Here is a 25927-nt window from a genome sequence, read left to right as displayed (position 1 = left end):
AAAAAAAAAAAAAAAAAAAAGAGAGAGAGAGAGAATAAGTAAAAAAGAGAATACTATGAACAAATATATGCCAACAAATTGCACAACCTAGAAGAAATGGACAAGTTTTTAGAAACATACAGCCCACCAAAACAGAATCAAGAAGAAATAAATAAATTGAACAGACTGATCACTAGAAGTGCAATAGAATCTGTAATAAAAAAAACTCCTTGCAAACAAAAGTCTAGGATGAAATGGGTTCACTGGGGAATTCTACCAAACCTACAAAGAAGAAATTATACCAATCCTTTTCAAACTCTTCTAAAAGACTGAAGAGGAGGGAACACTCCCAAATTCATTCTATGAAGCCACCCTCACTCTGATACCAAAACCAGAAAAAGACACTATCAAAAAAGAAAATTACAGGCCAATATCTTGATGAATACAGATACAAAAATTCTCAACAAAATATTAGCAAACCAAATCCAACAACACATAAAAAATATCATACACCATGATCAAGCTGGATTCATCTCAGGGTTACAAGGACGGTTCAACATATGTAAATCAATCAATGTGATATACCACATCAACAAAAGACAAAAACCACATGATCATCTCAATAGATGCAGAAAAAGCATCTGATAAAATCAACATGTATTCATGATAAAAACGCTTACCAAAGTAAGTACATAATTCAACATAATAAAAGCTATTTATGACAAACCCACAGCCAACATAGTACTCAACAGTGAAAAGCTGAAAACCTTCCCATTAAAATTTGGAACAAGAAAAGGATGTCCACTCTTACCACTTATATTTAACATAGTACTGGAAGTCCTAGTCACAGCAACCAGACAAGAAAAAGAAATAAAAGGTATCTGAATTGGAAGGGAAGAGGTAAAACTGTCCTTATAGGCAGATGATATGATACTATATATAGAAAACCTTAAAGACTCCACACAAAAACTACTAGAACTGATAAACAAATTCAGCAAGGTAGCAGGATACAAGACTAACACACAGAAATCTGTTGCATTTCTTTACACTAACATGAAATATCAGAAAGGGAAAGTTAAAAAATCCTTTTTAATATCACATCAAAAAAAAAATACTTAGGAATAAACCTGACCAAGGAGTAGAGGGAAACAAGATGGCAGAGCAGAAGGACACTGAGCTCACCTGCTCTTACGAGCACACTAAAATCACAACTAACTGCTGAACACCATTGATAAAAAGGACTGGAACCTACCAAAACAAGATTCTACATCCAAAGACATAAAAAAGAAAACGTGAGACAGTAGGAGGGGTGCACTCATGATATAATCAAATCCCATACTGCCCGGGTGGGCAACCCACAAATTGGAGAATAATTATATCAGAGAAGTTCTCCCATAGAAGTGAGAGCTCTGAGCCCTACGTCAGCAGAACATATGGCTTTGAAGGCTAGTAGGGCTTGATTGCAGAAGCTCCACAGGACTGGGGGAAACAGAGATTCCACTCTTGGAGGGTGCAGACAAGGTCCCATGTGCACCAGGTCCCAGGGCAAAGCAGTGACTACATAGGAGCCTGGCCAGACCTACCTGCTGGTATTGAAGGGTCTCCTAGGGAGGCAGGGGTGTCCATGGATCTCTCTGGAGTCATAAAAGCTGGTGGTGGACATAGCAGGGACCTATGTGAACTCTGGCTGGAGGCAGACATTTTGGGTCCTTGGCACTGAGACCTGGCCCCATCCAACAGGCTATTAGCTCCAGTGCTGGGATGCCTCAGGCCAAACAACCAACAAGGTGGGAACACAGCCCCAGCCATCAGTAGACAGGCTGCCTAAAGTCATCCTGAGCCCACAGTCACCTCTAGCCACACCCCCTCACACAGTCCTGCCCACCAGAGGGCAAAGACCCAGCTCCAACCACCAGCCCCTCCCACCAGGAAGCCTGCATAACAGCTAGAGCAGTGTCAGGGGTCAGACACCAGAAGCAAGGAAACTATGATCCTGCAGCCTGCAGAACTAAGTCCACAAACATAGGTCAGAACCTAACCTGGAACCAATTGGTCCCTGGCCCTTGACTGATGAGAGGGAGTGTACTGTTGGCATGTATAGGACTTCCCCTTCAGGGGATCACTTATCCAAGACTGAGAAATGTAACTAAGCTACTACATACATAAAAATACAAACAGAAATTTAAACACAATGAGTTGGCATAGGAATATGTTCCAGACGAAGGAAGAAGATTAAACTCCAGAAGAACAACTAAGCAAAGTGGAGATAGCCAATCTACCCGAGAAAAGAGTTCAGTGTAATGACCATAAAGATGATACAAGAACTCGGGAAAAGAATGGATATATAAAGTGAGAAGTTACAAGTTTTTAGCAAAGAGTTAGAAGATATAAAAAATAACCAAACAGAGTTGAAGAATACAATAACTGAAATGAAAAAATACACTAGAAGGAATCAATAGGAGAATAAGTGATGCAGAAGAATGAATCAATGAGCTGGAAGACAGAGTGGTGGGAATCACTGCCGCAGAACGGAATAAAAAAGAATGAAAAGAAATGAGGACAATTTAAGAGACTTCTGGGACAATGTCGAACACACCAATGTCTGCATTATAGGGGTCCCAGAGGAGGAGAGAGAGAGAAAGGACCTGAGAAAATATTTGAAGAGATAATAGCTGAAAACCTCCCTAACACTGGAAAGGAAACAGTCACCCAAGTCCAGTAAGTGCAGAGTCCCTTACGGGATAAACCCAAGGAGGAACACGCCAAGAAACATAGTAATCAAATTGACAAAAATTAAAGACAAAGAGAAAATATTAAATAAATACAAGGGAATCCCCATAAGACTATCAGCTGATTTTTCAGCAGAAGTTCTGAAGGCCAGAAGGGAGTGGCATGATATATTCGAAGTGATGAAAGGGAAAAACCTACAACCAAGAATACTCTACCCAGCAAGGCTCTCGTTCAGATCTGACAGAGAAATCAAAACCTTCACACAGAAGCAAAAGCAGAAAGAATTCACTGTCACGAAACCAGTTTTACAACAAATGCTAAAGGAACTTCTCTAAGTGGAAAAAAGGGCACAACCAGAAACTAGAAAATTAAAAATGGTATGGCTCACCAGACATTTAGAGAAGAGTTAACACCTATCCTTCTGAAACTATTCCAAAAAACTGCAGAGGAAGGAACACCCCCAAACTCATTCTATGAAGGCACCATCACTCTGACACCAAAACCAAAGATATCACAAAAAAAGAAAATTATAGGCCAATATCACTAATGAACATAGACATGAAAATCCTCAACAAAATACTAGGAAATCAAGTCTAACAATACATTAAAAGAATCATACATCATGGTCAAGCGGGATTTATCTCAGGGCTGCAAGGATTTTTTAACATCTGCAGATCAATCAGTGTGACACACCACATTAACAAATTGTTAAATAAAAACTTTATGATCATCTCAATAGTTGCAGAAAAAGCTTTTGATAAAATTCGACATCCATTTATGATAAAAACTCTCCAGAAAGTGGGCATAGAGGGAACCGACCTCAACATAATAAAGGCCATATACGACAAACCCACAGCAAACATCATTCTCAATGGTGAAAAACTGAAAGCATTTCTTCTAAGATCAGGAACAAGACAAGGATGTACACTTTACCTCTATTATTCAACATAGTTTTGGAAATCCTAGCCACGGCAATCAGCGAAGAAAAAGAAATAAAAGGAATACAAATTGGAAAAGAAGCAAAACTGTCACTGTTTGCAGATGACAGGATACTATACATAGAAAATCCTAAAGACGCTACCAGAAAAATACCAGAGCTCATCAATGAATTTGGTAAAGTTGCAGGATACAAAATTAATGCACAGATATCTCTTGCATTCCTATATACTAATGATGAAAAATCTGAAAGAGAAATTAAGGAAACACTCTCATTTACCACTGCAACAAAACGAACAAAATATCTAGGAATAAACCTACCTAAGGAGGCAAAAGACCTGTACTCCAAAAACTACAAGATGCTGATGAAAGAAATCAAAGATGACATAAACAGATGGAAAGATATACTGTGTTCTTGGACTGGAAGAATCAATATTGTCAAAATGACTGTACTACCCAAGGCAATCTACAGATTCAATGCAATCCCTATCAAATTACCAATGGTATTTTTCACAGAACTAGAAAAAAAATTAATTTGTATGGAAACACAAAAGACCCCAAATAGCGAAAGCAATCTTGAGAAAGGAAAATGGAGCTGGAGGAACCAGACTCCCTGACTTCAGACTATACTACAAAGCTACAGTCATTAAACAGTACGGTATTGGGACTTCCCTGGAGAGTGGTGGTTAAGAATCTGCCTGCCAATGCAGGGGACATGGGTTTAAGCCCTGGTCCAGGAAGATTCCACATGCCACGGAGCAACTAAGCCCGTGTGCCACAACTACTGAGCCCTCGTGCCACAACTACTGAAGCCCGTGCACCTAGAGCTGTGCTCTGCAATAAGAGAAGCCACCACAATGAGAAGCATGCACACTGCAATGAAGAGTAGCCCCTGCTCGCTGCAACTAGAGAAAACCCGCACGCAGCAATGCAAACCTAACACAGCCAAAAATAAATAAATAAAATTTATTAAAAAAAAGAGTTGTTTGAGAAAGTACTTGGCAAAACATTATGCATTATAAAAGTATCATATGTCATCATTACAACAGTGCATCCTTTATTCCTTTCCCTAAATATCTTTGGATGCTGTATATATTTTATATATAAATATAAACTTCTGTGTCACAGTTGTTACACGATTTTCCAGTTACTTGAAAACAATGTCTGAGCCTTGTTAAATTATTCTCTGCCCTAGCATGGAAGGGAGAGGAATGAGCCTGGATTCTCCCTAGTTTGGGGGCTTGGCGAGGGTCTCATCCATAAGCTTCCAGGGAAAACTTCTGCAACAAGATTATTCATACCCTGGAAATCTAATGAGCTTTCAGGTTTTGGTTTGAGTAGCAAAGAAAACATTGAAATGATGAAGCTATAAAAATAGAGCCAAGTCTCTTTCCAAGATCATTCATGCCACGCCCAGGTTTCCTGGCACATCCTGGCCATGGCAAAGATGCACCAATTCACAGCAAAGTTGTTGGAAACTGTGTGTGGTGGCCATTCCTCCCACAGCTCTGAGGTGATGCTCTGGCAGGTGCTTCCTGCAGCTGCAGGGAAGAGCTGGTTTTCTGGAAAGGCTTGGACCATTTTCTTGGGTCATGAAAAGGGCTCTGGCATAATACTGAAAGGCTGAAAGGTACGGTTCAGACTAAAGACATGTCAAAAAGGGGTTAAAGGAAGTAGGGAAGTCAAGGAAAATTCTTTTCGGTTTTGCTTATTAGCAAACGCTGAAGGTCCCTAGCAGAGCTTCCTTGTTCTAATAACACTTTGGGACCCATAGCCACCATGCTAGACAACTTCAGGGGCAGTGTTTACACTGTGTGCTCTGACGTCCTCCAGGAAGCACCATTCACACAGAATACAAGGTAAATGGTGCGCCCAGCTTTTGTGCAACAGGACCTTGCTGGGGCCAAATCCTGCAAGAGCCAAACCTCTAGTAACAAAGCCTCAGTTCCTACTCTAGTTTTCTCACCAATTCCTTCCAAAAACAAACCAACGAACGAATAAAGCACTGTAAAGCTCCAGCCAAAATCTCAGGAGGGACATTAGATGATCAGTGTTTCCAGAAGTGCACCATTTAAAATCCTAAGTATGCAGAGGATGATGTCTTTATAAGGAAAGTAGGTTTGTAGTTAAAATGTATGGTTGATCCTTTATTTTCCTTCTTTCCCATTTAATTTGGGTCTAATAATCCCTAGTACCTGTTATATCCAAAGAGTCTCAGGAAAAATATAAAAGAAAAGAACCTGGTACTTTACTTTTAAATAAATTCTGAAGTCCCCTCTCTGCCTCAGACTCTCAAGATAAAAGACAGCAGCTGAGTAATTCAGGCAGTAGGTCTGGTGGCTCTGACACAGGCTTCCTTGGAAATACTGCAAGAGGAGAAGGACAGAGGGAGAATGATTGGAAGCAAAGAGAGCACAGACAGACTTTCTCTTTCTCTTCACTTTTATCAGCAACTAGAACAGGGAAAGTGGAGGAGGCACCATTATCAAGTAGGAGCTATGACTGCATGGATAGTAACAGGTAATCTTCAAAATAAACATTGTTTTAAAAAACCCCGATATCCCCATAATAAACAGTTAACTCCTCAATAAGTTGCCTTTTTTTTTTGCCCATAAAGAAAATTCTATTTAGGACATATTGATTTAATTCATCCTTGCACTTATGCTTTGTTGAGGCCTACACACACTGCATGGAACCTGATAACAAACACCTCCTTTGGTTTCACTGCTCATGTTGTTGATGTCAAGCTTGTGTTCGTAGTAAGTGATTAAAGTAACAACATCTGACCTTTCACTAAATCTTCCTCAAAAATATCCGCACACTGAATTTTCCTTCCAGCTTCTAAAAATAGAGAGTCAAATTTGGGGCACCTCTAGTAAATGTAGTTTCGTAGCGTGCATTCTATGTGCTAGTCTTACCCAATCTAACACTTGTGTTCCTTCTTCATTATGCTTATGTAATGCCTTAAACTTGCTATAATGACTACATTCGTTAAGCCATATCAAATTTATTTTAAAATGAGGCAAGTGGCCAATTCGTATGTATACATTCATATGTATAATGGTCAAACTGGGCACATCTCAGTTAAGTGTCTGTCTCGGGAATGACAGTTATTCTTTTCTCTTCACCAATGCTTCTGGCTCCTTACTGGTAGACACTCTCTTTAGGACTCCATAGTGCCTACCACGTTGCTAAGCCTACGTGCTCCTTGATAGGTTTATTAATTAGTATAATGAGTAATGGGTTCCATTAGGGAATTTCCAATAGCGTCATAATGTGGTGAATGGGAGAAGGAAGACACACTTGCTGGTAACATTATAACTGCAGTGAGTAGAGACAGCAGACCAAGCCTAACAGGCGAGTAAAGGAAGTGACAGTAGTAAAGGCAGAGATAACAAAAACCTAGAAAAATATTTTGCTATAGGACCTCAGAGGACAAAACGCTATGGGGGGGAAATGTCAAGTTTTGCCTTCAAGAAGAAGTAATTTGAAAGCTGATAATGTGAATTAATTTTTTCCTGGGGGGTTGGTGATAGCTGGGGGCTTGGAAATAAACAGAAGGTCTTCTCACAGGTCACCTTGAGATGCTTGAGAAAGGCCATTACGAGGAGCCTGCTGTGAAGACCATAAACAGTCAGGCTTAGAAATGCAGCTCTACAACCCACTGGCTATGTGAACTTGGCCAAGTGATTTAACTTCTCCAAGCCTCAGCTTCCTTCTCAGCGACTTCTCAGATGGCTTTTGTGTGGATAACAAACGTCCCAATCTTCCACTGGTGAGCTTCTTCTGAGACACCGTGGTAGACTGTTATCACTGCTCATCTAGTTCCCTTTCCTAGGGAGGAATATATATGCCCACTCCACTGAGGGTAAGCTTGGCCATGTGACTTTTTTAGGCCGATGAAATGTGAACAGGCATGCCAGAAACTTGAAGAGTCAGTAAGAGCTCTGCCTCAGTCTCTTACGTCTTTGCCCTTGAGACTGGTAACATTCCAGGTGGTGGGTGCTCCCTCAGCAGCGGTGCCAGAGCAAGGACAAAGTAGGAGCAGAGCATAAGTGAGATATGAAACCAAGCCACTGAGATTTGGAGTTTGTTCCTGTGGTATAACTGAAATTAACCTGACTCATGTAGGCCTTTTTAAATTTAGGAAAAACTTTTATAGCCCATCTTTACACATCTGTAATGTAACACGAAGCATTCCTATGTGGGTATTATTGACTTTCAGCAAAGAGTCTATGCTGTAGTAGGCTGTAAGTGCACTTACGCTATAGTCTGAATATGTGTGTTCCCCTCAAATTCACATGTTGAATCCTAACCCCCAATGTGACAGTATTAGGAGGTGGGCCCTTTAGGAGATGATTAGGTCATAAAGGTGGAGCCCCCATAAATGAGATTAATGCCCTTATAAAATAGGCTCGAGACAGCTGTCTAGCCCCTTCCACTATGCAAAGGATACAGTAAGAGGTCTTTGACTGGAAGAGGGCCCTCACATGACCTGGGCACCACCCTGATCTCAGACTTCCACCCTCCAGAACTGTGAGAAATTGATTTCTGTTGCTTATAAGCTACCCAGTCTGTGGCACTTCATTATAGCAGACTGAGCAGACTAAGACAACTTACGTGTTTTGATGAGAAGTTGATATTTCTCCAGACTATTTACTAAAAAGTACATTAAAAATAAATTCTAGGATGCCAGGTCTTGGTGCTAATGTCCCAAGCAAGGTGTCAGCCTTTAGATGAGTATTCCCAGATATGTTTGCCACCAGCTTCTATGTCCCAAGCAAGAGCCACAAAATGAAACACCCAATATAATGGGTGTTTATGCTCTTTTGTGCTTCCACCCATTACCGTGAGAAGAGGATGACCAGGCTAGTGCACTGATCCAAGGAGATGGATAGAGCCAAGTGGAGCAAAGCCCGCCAGTTGTCCTAGCCTTTGATGGAGTAAAGAAATTATCAAGAAAACCAAGGGGACTTCAGACCTTGAACCAATACACATCCAAATATTCATGTCCATTATGTAACTTACTAAGGGCTCCGCCCCTTTGTCTAACAAAAACAAAAAATGTGTAGCATGTGATGGTCCTAAAAAAAAAGATAATTTCTGACTCTAAAGGAATTGAGAGAGTGTGAGATTTTAGGTAATTCCTAACACTTTACATTCTTTCTCTTGTTTCTCAAAGCTTTTCTTATTCTAATCTGCTTTCGAAGATCACTGAAAGATCTCCCCACTTTATACCTAATTTTTGCTTGTTTTGCCTTGTTAAACTGTTTTTCTTCATATCTCACCTCAAGCATCATCGCCCCAGGAAGAATTTCCTGTCTGTAACTACTTCACCATATGCCCCAACCTAGAAGTTTTCCTTCATAATATCTATGTTCCTTTTTTCCCCAGCATTGATCTCAATTTGATTATATAATCATTAGTGTCATCATTGGATTAATTTCTTCCCCACTAGACTGAAGACTCCCCCAAGCAGGGGGCGTGTCTAATTCTGCACATTACTGTGCACAGGGTATCAGTCCCACACATAAGTACTTAGTAAGTGCTCAATAAACCTCAATCTATGTTTTTTTAAGTAGACTGTAACAATTTAAATCTTGCTAAATGAGGATAGGGACTGAATTAAAAAGCTCAAAGTAGGGGAAGAGGTTCAAATACCTACTTAAGAAAAAAAATAGCATTTATCAGACCACAGGTACAGTTTTTCCTCTTTTCTCCTCCTTTCATACACAGAAGTCTTATTAAGGGTGTTAATGGATTTGAAGGTTTATTTTGTTCCTTTCAGAGAGCCTGGCACTTTTGTTAGAAGAACAACTGAACCATGTAATTAGCCTACACAAACTACTGCCATGAATACAGCTTTAAATTGAAGTCATTTGAAAACCAGACTTGAAAATGGCTTTTCCATGCATGCAGATTTTTGTCTTAATAAAACCCACACAGGAGAGATGACAATGGAGAAACAGATTCTGCAAGTTATTTCTGAAAATGTTGATTGGTGGGGAAAGGGATAGTTCCCTTGTGGGAGGGTGCAGGTGGAACCTTCCCAGGAACAACAATAACAACGATTAAGGAGATATAAACAACTATCCTGAGAGGTAGGTGAATTTTTCACATAGAAGTACGGATTTTACCTTTGTGAGCACAGAAATGAAATCCAACGATGGTAAAGTCTCAGAAGTGTCGACATAGTCCTTGAAGATGTGGAAAAGACTGTTCACAAAACCAAAGCTTGTCTAGGGCCAGAGAGAAGGAAAACAAGAGTAGGTATACTTCCAGGGGTAAGAAATAAAAATCTGATGAACTTCAAATGTCATTTTCACAGATGTTTTCCATTTCAAATTTATCTCCTGGCAAAATTCAAAGATTTATTTTCCTCTACTTTCCAATATATATTTTCTTATAAGTTTTTCTCATAAATGAATTCTTGTTGGTACCTCACTTCCTTTTTTTAGAGGAAAGATATTATTTATTTATAATATATGTGAGAAAGAACATTCATTTGAGAATAGACATTTATGGTGATGACGGAGATCTTAGGAATTTTTTTTTTGTATTTAACATCATTTATTGAGGAAATTCATGTATTCAACATTACTTATTGAGACCTCCCACGTACTCGGCACTGTTCAAGGTCTTCTGGATACAGCAGTGAACAAGATGGGTTCCTGAGCATATTCTAGAAGGTGTTCAGAGCTTGTATTCTAGAGAAAATATGGAACATTGCCCAAATTTTTGTGTCATCCTTGCACAGGAACCATGCTAATCCTTTTATCGCTCCAATTTTAGTACATGTCCTGCTGAAGTGAGCCCTATGTTTACTTTCTTAAATAGCCATGGAAGAATTTTTTAAAATGTTACTGAAGGCTAACTAATAACTGCCATCTATTGGAAAGATACCAATGGATGTGTAGGTTTCCTTATTAACCTGAACTCCCGACCATAAGATTAAATGGGGATGAAATATGGAAGAAACCATATTCCATGTTCCAATATGGAATACAAGCCAGAAGAATAGACTAAGCATGAATTTTCATTGTCCTCTGGTGAATTTTAACACATGGCTACTGGAATCTTCCTACTTTGGCTCACCTGACTTAACTCCTCCAGGTTTGCAAAAAGTCTCCATAAATCCACATCCAGGAGATATTCATGAGTCTGTAGGTATTTTAATGTATTCATGAAGATCTTAAAAAAAAAAAAAGCACATTACTTTGTTTTTCAATTTTGATATTTGCCCTTTGCAAGAACATTAAACATAAACCTCCCGAGTATAATTTTACAAAACAACTTGGAGATCAGTATTTTCAATCGTTAAGAGGTGTGCTAAACACGAATGATGACATTTAAGCCCCCACAGAACATACGGGAGAGGTGCTCTTCTGTATGAAGCTGCTGCTGCTTTGTGAGCCCTAACAACACTCCTGTTGAACATAATCTGTTCAGATGGGCTTTCTCTGCTCCCAGTGCCAAAGAAATCGCCAAGGTTCTCTTCTTGCCAACAGCACTTACTTGAGACCAAAACAACATTCATACTGAGTTCTTATTTATTCCTTTCTCTGTGAAAGACCCAAATGTCCTTTACTTTCAGGAAATTAAAAATAGAGAACTAATGAGTTAATACCTGATAACTGGTAAGATGTTTAGGTGTGGATAAAGCCATTAAATATTAATGAAAACACTAAAAGAGGCTTTATGTCATTACTTGATTTGATGTTTTCCTACAAGAGAAAAACTACAGCAAGTCAATCCTCGCAGAATACCTGCCTCTCATTCTATAAACTAAAGAGAGATCAATTTATTGAAACAGGAATACTTTGTATAAATATGATGAAGCATTCAAAGGGACCAAATATTTCAAGAACTGTAGGTGTGAAAAGACTGGACTTTAGACCACCAGCGTTCTCCAATTCCCATTTCCATATTTCTTAATTAATGCAGTAAATGGTTCTTGAACTTGCATCAGAATCATCTAGAGGCCTTGTTAAACTGGAGGTTAGCGGGACCTACCCCAAGTCTTTCTGATTCAGTAGGTCTCTGATGGGGTCTGAGAATATGGGTTTCTAACAAGTTCCCAAGTGATTCTGATGCTACTGGTCCAGGGATCACACTTTGAGAACCACTGGCTCAGAGTTTCCCCCAGTCCAGGAAGCATCAGTTGTCTGGAAATCTGTCAATATCCAAGCATTTAAAACATGTAATTGTAAGAAACAGAAATCATTAGTTCAGATAAATTGGGAAAATTTAGAAAAAATCATCTTTGTGTTATAAGATTATTTTCTTTATAGAAATTTTTGCCATTTAAGAAAAACATTGAGTCTTTCAGTGAATTTATTTTATTATTTGTTACAAAGTTCCAATTTACAAGCAACTTTGGGAAATTCATATTGATTGTGTAAAGAGAGGTACTTATATACTTTAAATACACCGGGGCATTTGAAAATAAACTCAAATTGGCTTTCTTTTAAGCAGAAAAATGCTAGTTTAAAAAGCTTATGTAGCTTATAGTGGGATGGAAAGTTCTGTACTGTCTATTAGGGCAAGGGAGGTAGCAGAGCTCACAGGGTGAGTGCTCTGCAGTGAACATCTATTGGGTACCACTCAGCTTCAGTGCCCCCCCTTCCCTAATATCATCCCAGTTTTCACCTCAGCATCTACTCTTCCTCATACCTTGAATGTGATCATCTTAAGCCAATGAGCACTTTCCTTCCTTATCTGGGTAGTTGGCTCAGAAGTGGGCATGTGACTTAAGGCAGTCCAATCAGAATGACAATCAAGACTTTGGCTATGAGTGTGCTGAGATTCTCTCTCTCTCCCTTCTATTTCTCACTCTCTCCGTGGCCTCAAGGACAGCAGTCATTCTGTGACTACAACAGAAGCCAGACACAGGATGACACTGATATTGTGGAAGGCAGGGATGAGGGATGAAAAGAAATTTTGTCCTTGCTTTTGATCCCCTTGATCAAACCAACCTTGAATTCTGTCTCAACTCTGGACTTTACTGTCACATGGGTCAATAAGATCCTTACTTAAGCTAGTTTTCTGTATCCTGATACAGTCTCTAAGTTTTAACTTTCTGAGTGTCTTTGTGGTTTAAATTTTGCTAAAGTTCTTAGCAATATGACTGTCACAATAAATATTACTTACAGAAAAGAACATCTGTATAGCACTTGATAGATTTCAAAGGAAACTAATCTGATCATCTCAATGATCAGATGTTATTAGACAGTCAGAGATAGTACTGTTATCTCTCTTTTATAGCTTAGAACAGGAATTGTCAAACGACAGCCTGTGGGATAAATCAGGTCTGCTACCCATTTGTGTGAATAAGGTGTAACTGTAATACAGCCACACACATTTCTTTACAAATTATCTGTGGCTTCTTTTGCACTGCAATGGAGGAGTTGAGTAGCTGCAATAAAGACCACATGGCTGGCAAAGCCTAAAATATTTACTATCTGGACATTTACAGAAAGCATGCGCCAACTTCTGTTTTATGGAATGGAGGACTAGACTTTCCTAAGTTCACATGGCAAGTCAGAGGCAGATCCAGGACTTGAACTCGTGTCTCCCAACACAGTGCCTTTTCCTGCGTAAGGGAGCAGCCAGGATTCAAAAATGCTTATGGGCAGAGGCAACCTTTGGAGCAATGTGGCCCATCCTCCTCTGTGGTCTTAGAAGGCATTTGCTCCCTTCCTATCCTTTGCCCTGTGGTTCTTCTATAAGGAATTCTCTGCTCAGAGCCTCCCCAGATCAGGGCTACTGCACTGCACAACCTCAGGAGCACCGTTTACATGACAGACATCGTGAACACACCGTATAATCCACCCCTCCCCACCCACCCCCGCGTTACACGTGGATGGTTGCCCTGAAAATCTGTGGCTCCGTAGCTGATAAAAAGCATTTGCCTGGCACTGTTCATAAGGGAGTATAAGAGCCAAAAGAGGAAGCTGAACGAAGGTGGGATGGTTGCCTTGAGGGTGGCTGTGAGCTCCCTGACTTGAGGAGTATGTAAGCACAGGGTGAGAATCAGGCAGAAGAGATTCAGACATCACATGGGGAGCTGGAAGGTCTCACCCAATCCTAAGAGGCTATGTTTAAGAAAAGAATGAAGAGAAACCAAGTTGCAGATAACCAAAAATAAACAAAATTTCCTTAAGATCCTCTGAAAGAGGGGAGCCCACCCCATACTTCCTTCCTTCCTTCCTTCAGCATGGAAGAGAGAAACAAGTCCCTAAAGAAGCAGTGTTTTCCACATACTACAAAAATTAAAGCCAGCATTACCATCTTAAGAACTAATAAATGGTCCAAGAAATAAGTGCATTCACTCGTGAAGAGTTCCCACACAGCCTCTTGCTGCTTTCTCAGGTCTAATTGATTAGTAGGAAGTTTTTGATGTGTTTCCACGACTTCATTCCAGGTCTTATCCTGTATGTGGGAGAAAAGAGAGAACAAAACATTTCGATGGGTTGACCTGTTCACCCTTCCTCTGACTTGCAGTACAGCAGGAACAAGTAATCCCCCAAATCATGATTTCTCACTGCAAGCCCCAGACATCCCTCTGGGTAGAGTTATCTAAACCACAGTTCTCTCTGCATGGCTTTGGGGTATCAATTCCTCCCACGCATGGGATGGACATGCTATTTTTAGTTTAAAATGAAAACGAATTCAAATTGATGTTTTGAACTATGCTTGCGAATTTCATAAGTCCTTTTCAGTTTTTTGCAAAAAAAAAAAAACAACCCACCAAAAGAACCCCAAACCCGGAACTGGGAAGTCTGATCCAGGTTCCACTGGTAAAACTTGTTGAAATTAATTACTGAAGAATCATGAAATAAGAGACTTAAAGTTTTTAAGAGACCTTCAGAAATTGTCTTATAAAAACCAACTTGTTTTGTAAATGAGGAAACTAAGGCCCAGAGAGGGGAATGGTTGTAACCACTATTAACATTTGTACAGGGCTTCATGGTCTACAAAGTGGTCTCATGTCCATTACCTTACTTAAGGTGAAATGACTTTCCTGAGATTTCAGTGTGCTTTAGAGCAGTGGTCCCCAACCTTTCCGGCACCAGGGACCGATTTCGTGGTAGACAATTTTTCCACAGAGGGCAGGGCGGGGGGATGGTTCAGGAGGTAATGCGAGCGATGGGGAGTGGCAGATGAAGCTTCGCTCGCTCGCCCGCTGCTCACCGCCTGCTGCGTGGCCCAGTTCCTAACGGGCCTCGGACTGGTAGGGTTGGTGACGCCTGCTTTAGAGAGAGCAGACCTCGGTCTGCCCAGGTCTGGGCTTCTCTCCTGCACTTTGCTGTTATTATGAACAAGCCAATAATCTGACAACTTAAAATGATGGCTGAAACAACAAAAAAAGCTATGCCACACAGAAAACAATGCATGAGATACCTTCAGTCTGTGGAACTCATAGTCCCTGAAGTCTGTAATCTTCAAAGAGGAGAGGCAGATATGTGCTTGTGTTTGTCTTTGCCCTCCTTAAAGATTGTTAGAAACAGGATTTTCAATCTTTTAACAACACACCTTTGGTAGCCTCGGCATCTTTGGTTCATTGTCCAACATGCATGAGAACAGACTGCACATTTTGTCTATGAGTCACTAACAGCTGAGACACCATTTCTGAGCCATAGTCTGACCCACAGGACCTCAGAATGTCAGACATGGAGGAGAGAGGCTGGTGAGGATGTCTGATGCAAATCTCTTTTACTAATAGGAAAAAAAAAAAAAAAGAGCTCAGAACACTCCTATAGCAAATAGATGGATTTCAGTCTAGCACATACCTTGTGGTCTTGGAGTCCTCATATTCTAACTTTTCCAAATGTTGGATCATAGAAGCTTACCATGAGAAGGGGCCTTGGATGTCTTAGTTCAACCCCTCACTTAGTAGATGACTAAATAAAGCCCAGAGTGTTAAAGCAACTTCTTAACACGATAATTCACAGCTGGAGAATACCAGGATATGCTAGAAACTCTAGTTTCCTTAGGATGGAACCTCTGACTCATTTTTGTTATAATTTTTATTTTAAATAATATTAGTTAAAAAATTGGATTACAGGGCTTCCCTGGTGGCACAGTGGTTGAGAGTCCGCCTGCCGATGCAGGGGACGCGGGTTCGTGCCCCTGTCCGGGAGGATCCTGCATGCCGTGGAGCGGCTGGGCCCGTGAGCCATGGCTGCTGAGCCTGCGCTCCGCAACGGGAGAGGCCACAACAGTGAGAGGCCCGCCTACCACAAAAAAAAAAAAAAAAAAATTGGATTACAAAGGTAATATATGGTTATTATAGAAAATCTGAGAAACAAAACCACAAAGAAAAAAAGTTACACAAAGTTACCTGTAATCTCCACCGCCCCTTCCTCCCCTCGGGGTAACTACTGAAAACCTTTTTCTGATTGTATTTATAATTTTTAATGGTGTCATATTTATACATCCTTTTGTAACTTGCTTCTAAACTTTATCATGACCTTTCAATTTTTTCTGACTCATTCAATATCCTGGTGCAATGTCATGAATTACTTGCTTAAAGAGCTCATTTTACCAACTAAACCAGGAAGAAGCTATCAAATAACGAAGTGTGAGGCTTTCTAAAGTCAACTTGGCTGCATTTCAAATGAATATTTAGCACAAATCATTTTTCAACTTGTTCTACTGCCTCAGGGCACATGACGCTGGTGTGGATCTAAGCAGTTTGGTGGGCGTTTTCCGACTTTAGGTTAAGGAGCCAGAGAAGGCACAGCTTATCCGTTGTGGGGAGGCAGCTCCCTGTGTGTCTGAAAGGAGACCCCGCAATCGGTTCAGAAAGTGCTAAAGGGCTGTGGCTGACTTCTCTGCTAGGGCTACGGCACTGAAAGAAGAAACTTACTAGAGACTTATAGGCTTCACAGTAGCAAAGGAATCCTGGAGCTGGTTGGGGACCTACACAGCAGCTGGGACGTATGCCTTTTGTTGATGTCTGAAACCACAGTGACTGCATGTTGTGGAAATTAAAAATCAGCAGCCAGTTGGAAAATAAAGAAGCTGAGGCAATGGAGGAGGCATTGGAGCTGTGGGAAAGGGGGCGCCAGCCCTCTGTCTTGAAGGACAATCACCGTGGCTTTCCAAGGGTCTGAATGACCTCCTGGCCAAAGTGCTTGGTGGATATGCTAGTGAGAAGGGAGGGGACAGTCCTCTTGGAGGAAACATTAACTCATTAGAGTTACAGACCCTTTGTTGGAACCTGTGCTGCTTCCACTATGGTGGCATTGGCTAGGAGACGCAATGAGAAGATGTGAAGGGTATCTGAGAGGATATGGAGGATAAAGAAAAGAAGCCAAGGTTAATTCTGGGGCCTCAAATTTAATAACTAAGAGGCGTGTGGAATGGAAATTTGTAGTAGGCACTGGTGACACGGAACTGGAGTAAAATGGATATACAGTCGTCCCTCAGTATCCTAGTGGGATTGGTTCCAGGACCTCTTTGGATACCAAAATCCTCAGATGCTAAAGTCCAATTTATAAAATGGATTTACATATAATCCACACACATCCTCCCATACAGTTTAAATCATCTCTAGATTACTTGTAATACATAACGCAATGTAAATTCTGTGTAAATTGTTGCTGGTGGATGGCAAATTCAAGTTTTGCTTTTTGGAAATTTCTGGAATTTTTTTTCAAATATTTTTCATTTGTAGTTGGTTGAATTCAAGGATGCAGAATGTACAGACACAGAGGGCTGACTGTATGAGAATATATGGATTCTGTAGTGGTTGAACTTGAATTGGCAAGCTGGTGGGATATGCCGCTTCTCCTGAGACCCTAGACCCGATTGACAACTGACCCTGCTTTCATTTAAATGAGGAAGGAAAAATATACAAGCAGCTCATGCAGCTCAATATCAAAAAAACCAAACAACCCAATACAAAAATGGGCAGAACACCTAAACAGACATTTCTCCAAAGAAGATATACAGATCACCAACAAACACATGAAAAAATGCTCAACATCATTAATCATTAGAGAAATGCAAATCAAAACTACAATGAGATATCATCTCACACCGGTTAGAATGGCCATCATCAAAAATCTACAAACAATAAATGCTGGAGAGGGTGTGGAGAAAAGGGAACCCTCCTGCACTGTTGGTGGGAATGTACATTGATACAGCCACTACGGAGAACGGTATGGAGGTTCCTTAAAAAACTAAAAATAGAACTACCATACGACCCAGCAATCCCACTACTGGGCATATACTCTGAGAAAACCATAATTCAAAAACAGTCATGTACCAAAATGTTCATTGCAGCTCTATTTACAATAGCCAGGACATGGAAGCAACCTAAGTGTCCATCAACAGATGAATGTGGCACATATATACAACGGAATATTACTCAGCCATAAAAAGGAATGAAACTGAGTTATTTGTAATGAGGTGGATGGACCTAGAGTCTGTCATATGGAGTGAAGTAAGGCAGAAAGAGAAAAACAAATACCAGATGCTAACGCACATATATGGAAGCTAAAAAAACGGTACTGATGAACCTAGGAATAAAGACGCAGATGTGGAGAACAGACTTGAGGACGCTGCAGGGAGGGGGAAGCTGGGATGAAGTGAGAGAGTAGCACTGACATATATACACTACCAAATGTATAATAGATAGCTAGTGGCAAGCAGCTGCATAGCACAGGGAGATCAGCTCAGTGCTTTGTGACCACCTAGAGGGGTGGGATAGGGAGGGTGGGAGGGAGACACAAGAGGAAGGGGATATGGGGATATATGTATAGCTGATTTACTTTGTTGTACAGCAGAAAGTAACACAACATTGTAAAGCAATTATACTCCAATAAAGATATTAAATAAGGAAGGAAGGGAGGGTGGAAGGAAGGAAGGATCCCAGGAGAGGTTGCACCACAGGCCCTGTCTCAGGCCTGCCAGGAAAACAGTCAAATCATGTCCCTAAAGAGGGGCAAAATGAGAAAGATTGGTGAGCAACAGCCTTGGTGACAATGGTATCATAGTTTTACTAACAGTTTATGATTTGAAACTTGTAATGTTTAGACTGTGTCCCTATGGACTGAATGTTTCTTTCCCCCCCCAAAAAATCCATATGTTAAAGCCCTAACCCCACAATGGTATTTGGAGGTGAAACCACTGGAAAGTAATTACACGTAGATGAGGTCATGAGGGTGGGGCCCTCACAATGAGATTAGTACCCTTATAAGATGAGGAAGAGACACCAGAGCTCTCTCTACACCACGTGAGGACGCAGAGAGAAGATGGCCATCGGTAAGCCAGGAAAAGAGCTCTCACCAAAACCCGACCATGCTGGCACCCTGATCCTGGACTTCCCAGTCTCCAGATATGTGAGAAATAATACTGGTTGTTTTCAGCCACCCAGTCTGTGGTATTTTACAGCAGCCCAAGGGGAGTAAGACATTCACACAACTTTTTAACCCTTGAAAAAATAATGTGAAAGTCACTCCTATACTTGATTATGGGAACACAGTTTTCCAAGCCCTGGTTATGAACAACACTAACAATAATATGGCCAGTAACGACTGTCTCAGGTGCCCAGCTCCAGGGTGAGCTTCACTCGCATTATTTGACTCACTTGTCACAACCATCCTAAGAGGCTGCCACTATTACCACCTACTTTTTACAGGAAGGACTTGAAGCTGAGAGAGACATGGATTCATTTGACCAAGGTCACAGGGCAGTACATGGAGCAGCTGGGATTGAAACCTCAGAGGACTTTTAATTTAGCTACAGTAGTTAAGTATCAATGTGTGTGCATCCACAGAACCTCCAAGGTAGATATCGATAATTGGTGGCCAACTGCAGAGGCCATGTGGGCAGATTTTTAACAGAAAGAAGTGCAGTAACTACTCATAAGGCCCTCCTGGTGCTGCTGGCTGTGGTGTGTAGGTACTGTGGGGAGAACACAGTCAGTCCTTCTCCTTCCTCCTCACTCCAGAAGCGAGGAACACTCCTTCCCTCTGCCCCCAGCATGCTTGTGAGAAAGGCTTCACTGTGGCTAACTCCTGACCTAGGCAGGAAAGAATCAGGCACTACTGATTTCAATTTATAACTCTTCAATAATTGAGGGTGCAAGAATGAATTTAAAGAAAACCCGCTAGGTCTAATCCAACTGGCTTTCCCAGAAATAGAAGTGTATTTGTGGAATCTGTTTCTGTAATATCTCATTAATTTTTCAATGTTCCCAGTATACTGGGCACAGACTGCAAACTGGGGCATACGCTTGTGCAAGTTTTCTTCATCGAGTGAGCTGTTTCCCACACTGTGTCAAGTTATAAATTTGGAGCTGTAAGGCACTGCAATATTAGGATTGCTTTGTTTTCTTGCAGAGCTCATTAACCACTGGCAATTAGCACTGTATCACTGCACAAAGTGGCATCATTTGGCAAGTTCTGTATCCACTACTATGAATGTGATGATACAATTTAAACTTCACGTACCATCTGCTGTCATGAAAAGATAAAGTAGGATGAAGAGGCTCTTTAGCCATTTCTTACTTTCCTAGCTACTAGAGGCTTAATTAAAACAAAAATGACAATGCACAACACTCACCACTCCTCTCTTGGAGAAAGGCCATCTTGGCTTTTTGGATTCTGGTGGGTGAAATTAAAGAAGATATATTAGTACTTTGAGTAACTACTGACAGATCAATGGAGTGCTTTACAAAACCTGCTTTTCAAATGAGCCGAACAGAATTTGTCCTGCTTTAATTCTCCTTCTCTTGAGAATGCACAGGATGAATATTTATATTTATGCAGATGAGTAAATGACGCGATGTTCCAACTGAAAGGCTGGTGTACTATTGCTACCTTATGGTGATATTGTCCTGTTTCAGCCTCCTTTCCCCCCCATCATTCAAGGAGAAATCTATAAAATGCAATAAAATGTTGAGTATTCTTTTAAGACAGAGTCACAGGACTTTAGGGCTGAAAGGACTTTATTTTTATACTGGAAACCACCCCACCATATGCAATTTCAATAGCCTGACCAAACTTGAGACTCAGAGACTGCATCGGCCTGATAACCCCCAGGTGTGGTTGAGTGTAGATTCCTGAAATAGGGGCACATCAACCCATGTCACCAATCTTTAGGTTGGGGGCTTATTATCTCTATTGGCCACCATCCACATATTCCTTAGGAGTTGCTTTAAATTGAAAAGGAAGTCATTTTTCAGTAATACATTCTTTTGATGATCAGGAAGTAAAGAGATTAGATTGTGGATTCTTGATTTTTATGTCATTTGCATCAATCTCTAATGCTACCCAGAAAAACGTGGGAATCATCTCTTAGGTTTTGGTGAGATGTTCTGATAACTCAGTACACAAAATGGATGTTTTAAAGGTTCATCTCTGTTTCTACTAGTTTTATCAGGAGACTGCATAATACTTCCATCAGATGAAAACAATTACCTGAGCAGCATTTACTAAAAATCAGTGTGCTTGAGGGACTTTTCTCATTGGAACCCTGGAATCCAACCGATTATCCTGCTCATTCTGACCACCTTTTTGACCTTTGTAAAAGGGAGATTAGGTGGAACCTCCCTCAGAGACAAATCTGCTTCACCTCTCTTAGGCTTCAAATGCCTGGTGGTAAATTATTATGTATGATTTGAACTGCAATAATTGGGATCTCTTGTCTTAGCAAATTTCTCTCCTCTGCTTTTCTAACTTCAGGGGTAATTTTAGGACCTTGGGAAATCTTCACAAGTATTCAGAAGAAAATTTAAATTGTGTCTCTATTGAATCCCTAATCTTTTATTATCTTTATTAAATATTAAGTTTTGCTGAATCAGAATCTATATTTCAACAATATCTCTACGTGACTCATATGCACATCAGAGCTTGAGAAGCACTGCATTAGACCATGATGGGGACATGAGAACTCTATTCTAACCTCCTAGAGAAGAGGGCTTGGAGGGATATGGTGAAGAATGCTGCATATCTTTTATTACGTGGTATCTACTGTGATGCCAGGCACACATGCCTAGCAGAGAACTTAACAAAGAACAGCATGCAGCAATTATGACCTTGTTCCTTAGCATGCTGGTTCTCAAACTTTAGCTGGTATCAGAATCACCCGGGGGGGCTTATTAAAAAACATATTGCTGGGCCCCATCCCCAGAGTTTCTAATTCAGACGGTGTGGCATGGGACCCCAGAATTTCCCAGGCAATGCTGAAGCTGTTAGCCTGGGACCAGTATTTGAGAAGTACTGCTTTAGTTTTTAACCAGTTTAGAGCATTTGCAAAGCATCACAGAACATGTACTAACCTCTTAAGGTTAGCTGTGCTTAGAACTAGCTCTAATTTCTAGGAGCCTGTCCTTGAGTAGATCACTTAATTCCCTCTTGGTTCATTCATTTGGGCATTTGGATTGTTGTGTCATATAGGACAGTAGATGTGAAAGGGCTCTATAAAGAGTGAAGAGCTATACATATGTTAGTTATGCTTTATTCACAGCTGCCTGTGTAATGGGTGGTTGATGCAGGCTGGTGGAGCGTATACAGGGTTAGGAGTCAGGAGTCTCGATCCCATTCCTCTGACACAAACCAGCTGGCACCATGGCTAGGCCACTTCTCCTTTCTGGGTCTCACTTGGCACATATGTGAATGAGGAAACAGCTTGGTGGTTTTCCATGTGTGTTGTCACAGGCTATCCTGGGCTTCTAGGGATGCCTTGGAGGTGAGTCTTTGGGACCTGCCCCATTTTCAAGCACTACAACTCCACCTGGATCTGTTTTATAGGCTGGATTTCCAAGTAAGGATTCTTTTGTAAAAAGAGCTCTGCTAAGAACAAAACCAGTTTAAAAACCACCAGGATGGATGATGATCTTGAAGTCTCCTTTTAGCTCTCAAAGGCTACCATCAGAATCATGGGAATGTGTCCTGAACACCACAATTGTTCTTTTCTTTCACAACTGAGTTCAAAATGCAGATTTATCCCTAAGGCTGCCTCTCTCTAATCTGCTCTAACAGTAATCTGCTGTCACTGGGCCCGCTGCCTCCACACGGTACCACCGTGGTTAGAAGATACCAGTGTGAGGTTGAAGGCCAGAACAGGGTGGGGGGTGGCATTACAGCAATGACAGCGATGCTGCCCACCAGCCCAGAGAGGGCATGCTGCTCCAGGATGGTGACCGTCACTGGTGTACCTGTTCCAGGTCCTAGATGTGGGGTATATTATTTGACAAGAGGACCTTTTGAAGAAAGGTCTATACCTTATCCATCCCTTATCTATCTCTGTAAGTGGAATGCCCAATACCAAGAGCAGTATTCAGCTGGTTCCAGTAACTCATGGCTGATGCTTGTCCTAATTGGTGAGACATCTGTTCTAATGTGTCAGTGCCCATGTTCTATTAGTCATTAAATATTCTGAAAATACCCTTTGCTTATTATAACACCCATCCCATAGCAGGTATGTAATATAAGTATGGTGAATGGACAGGACCTGAATTCAGCAGCAGAAGCGGGTGGCACAGGTAACTGGCAGCTCCATCTGACACCAGAAAGTCCCCAGGGAACACCTCAAGTCCAGATAAGTTGAGCACTACAGAACTCCTCCTGTGCTCGTAGAATCTGTGTTTAAGAGATGGAAGGAGAGAGCTTACAGCTTACATGCCCATGCATGGGCACTCAGAAGTGACTGCTGGCAGCCTGATTAATGCCTGCTTTTTCAGGAGGCCACTCCAGGCTCCAGGCATGGAGGGCTGTGATGACCCATACACCACCCCATGTTTGACACCTTTTTGAGCCTTACTGACTGCTTATGATTTTGACTAATCCAAAGCAGAAGAGCTCACCTGGAAGTGTCAACATAAACATACTGGATATGTTCTGACTGAGAAGGACACTAGAAGAAAGCCCTTAAACACAAGAGTCTTTGCAAATTATGAACATGGCCTCAGAGGGAACAGGATGCATGGGCATGGCCATGGCCACGACACCCCTAGATATTGGAGGCCGGTTGTTTAAAGGCAGCCCCTTTGTTTTTCCTAGAGAAAAATGAGGACTGTTGTCGGAAAAGCTTAGCAAACAGGCCTATCTACCTTCTCCTTTCTTCCACACTATTTCATGAAACTTCCTGTCTGTTGGATGTTTAGAAAATAAATGCTTGACATCAGACACAGTGGGGAGTAGCTACAAAGCCACTGGGCATTTGCTCTGTGATCACTAAGGAACAAAATGGGTAAGGAATGATTGCATCGAATTGTAAGGATTTTCAGAGCTTCCCCATAATAGCTGTTCAGATATTCCTTTAGTCTATTCTGAGAATGAGAGATGCAATTCCTTCTATTTACTGACCAATGTAACCTCTAAATTCTCTTTTCATCAACAAATAGCTTAGCATATAGGTTACTTTACATACAAAGGAATTTTGTAAGTCTGACTTAGCCCCTCCTGGCTTCCGATAAACACATTTTTAAAGCATCCACAGAAGCCTTCTATAATCTGGCCCAGTTACCTTCCTAATATTCTTTACTTTGCAATTTATTCTCTGGAAACAGGGAATGGATTGTAATTTCCCATGCAAAATGTTTCACACATCAGTGACTTAGCTGGGAATGCTCTGCCCTCTCTGAACCTAACTCCTATTCATCCCATGAGATTTAGGGCCATGGATTACCTAAGTAGCTTTACAGGAATTACTTAGATACAATCAGGCTCAGATTTATTCAATTAGCTGCATTTCCTGGCATTTTAAAATCTGTTTTGACTTGCCTTTCTATTTTTTTTTTAATTGGAGAATTTTAGAGTAATGTTGCAGGCACTGCTAGCTGCCCAGCCAGCATGCATGCTCTCCACTTTTATTATTATCAAAACCCTGCTTTGCTGGGGGTGGCATGTGCCGAGTTAATGCACTGACAAGCCCCGACTCCTCTGCAGCAATCTGGCCAACAAGATTTAAATGGAAGTTGCAGGGTGTGGCTTCTGGGAAAAAATTTTCAAAGGGGACAGAGGTCGCTAGCTTCTTCCTTTTACCTTTTGCCCTTTGCCCTTCTTGTTGTCATGAATACGGCTTGATACCTGAAAGTATACCTGTGATCTTGCAAAGATAACAGCAGAACAGGAAAACAGAAGGAGACTGGCAGGATGCCGACATCTGTCCTGGCCTGGGCTCTGGTTATGTTATAAGAGAAACATTCTTTATTTGCTTAGGTTGTTCTAGTTTGGTTGTTACATGCAGACAAATGCTGTCTTAACTGACACAGATCTCCTCATCCTGGACTTCCTTCTCCAAGAATGTCATCTTTCAGCATTCTGCACTCTTATTTGACTTTTTCACCATCTATTTATGATGAGGTTTGTAACAAAATCATTAAAGTTACAACTTCTCACAACTCTCCCTTTCTTGTTATTTGCCAACCTGATGTCCATGGTGGTTATGAGGTTAGAGGGGGCTGAATTAGGTGGGAGTTGGAAAAGTTACAGTAATTTGAATGAGAAATACAATTCTAGTTTCTTCATTTTGCAAACAGGACATTGGAACTGATACAAAATGAATTAACAGTATACAAATCCAGCCAGGAATTTTCACAGTGCTATGCAAAAGGTATTAGATAACATAAACTTCTTGGGAGCCCCAAGAAGTCCCCTGAAAAGAAATATTAGAATCTTCCCTGTAAACTTTATACTTCTCTTGATAAAGACCCTGGAAGCATACAATGAGATTTGGTGTTTATGGGGATAGAGGGGATTGGGAAAAGTACAGTAATTTGAATGAGAAATGTAAGCTAGGTAAACTTTGGGGAAAAAGTTTACTCTTTTGAGCTTCAACTCTAGGTGGTACACAATCATAACTATTATGAATTTGGCATGAGTCTATAAGCTATCTTTATATTCCCTGGGGACCTCAGAGAGGACATAACTAATGGTGGAGTGGAAGAATTAGTCTTCCCCGGCCTCCTCTAGGCTGGTTTATATGTTTCTCTTCCATGCTTCTACGGTTCTCTGGAGCAGTGGTTAAGATAATGTGGACTCAAATTGCCTAGATTTTAATCTTAGCTGTGTGACCTTGATTGAGCAAGTAACCTCTCTGGCTCTGACTGCCATCTGTGAAATGCAGACAATAATCATACCTACTTCCTGTGTGAGGATCAACTGATCAACATAAAGCGCTTAGATCCATGTCTGGAATTTAGTAAGCTGTCAATAAATGTGATTATGTTGGTTGTTGAATATAGTATAATATGTTCTATTTGTCTGTTTATTCCACTAGACTGCTACCTCCTTCCTTGCAAGAAGCATATCTTATAATTTGTGTT

At 40.9% G+C, this 25927-nt stretch overlaps 1 protein-coding gene and 1 non-coding gene across 2 annotated transcripts in view; both read right to left on the bottom strand.

Moving 5' to 3' along the window:
• The window catches only part of PLEKHG7 (pleckstrin homology and RhoGEF domain containing G7), an 82899-nt gene that overhangs the window by 46119 nt on the left and 10853 nt on the right, over positions 1-25927 (bottom strand). Inside the window, 6 exon segments of the mRNA XM_029206725.1 lie at positions 5898-6011; positions 9783-9884; positions 10741-10836; positions 13933-14076; positions 20221-20261; positions 23113-23240. Coding sequence (XP_029062558.1) covers positions 5898-6011; positions 9783-9884; positions 10741-10836; positions 13933-14076; positions 20221-20261; positions 23113-23240 — 625 coding nt within the window.
• Positions 10358-10459, bottom strand: LOC114886244. Its single transcript, XR_003791256.1, has one exon. It is a non-coding gene; the product is annotated as a U6 spliceosomal RNA (small nuclear RNA).

The sequence above is a fragment of the Monodon monoceros genome, unplaced genomic scaffold, assembly GCF_005190385.1.
Source record: "Monodon monoceros isolate NGI ecotype Baffin Bay Population unplaced genomic scaffold, NGI_Narwhal_1 Super_Scaffold_6, whole genome shotgun sequence".
Taxonomy (NCBI): domain Eukaryota; kingdom Metazoa; phylum Chordata; class Mammalia; order Artiodactyla; family Monodontidae; genus Monodon; species Monodon monoceros.
Note: the sequence above shows the minus strand (reverse complement) of the source record. Positions and strands in the feature narration are given on the sequence as shown.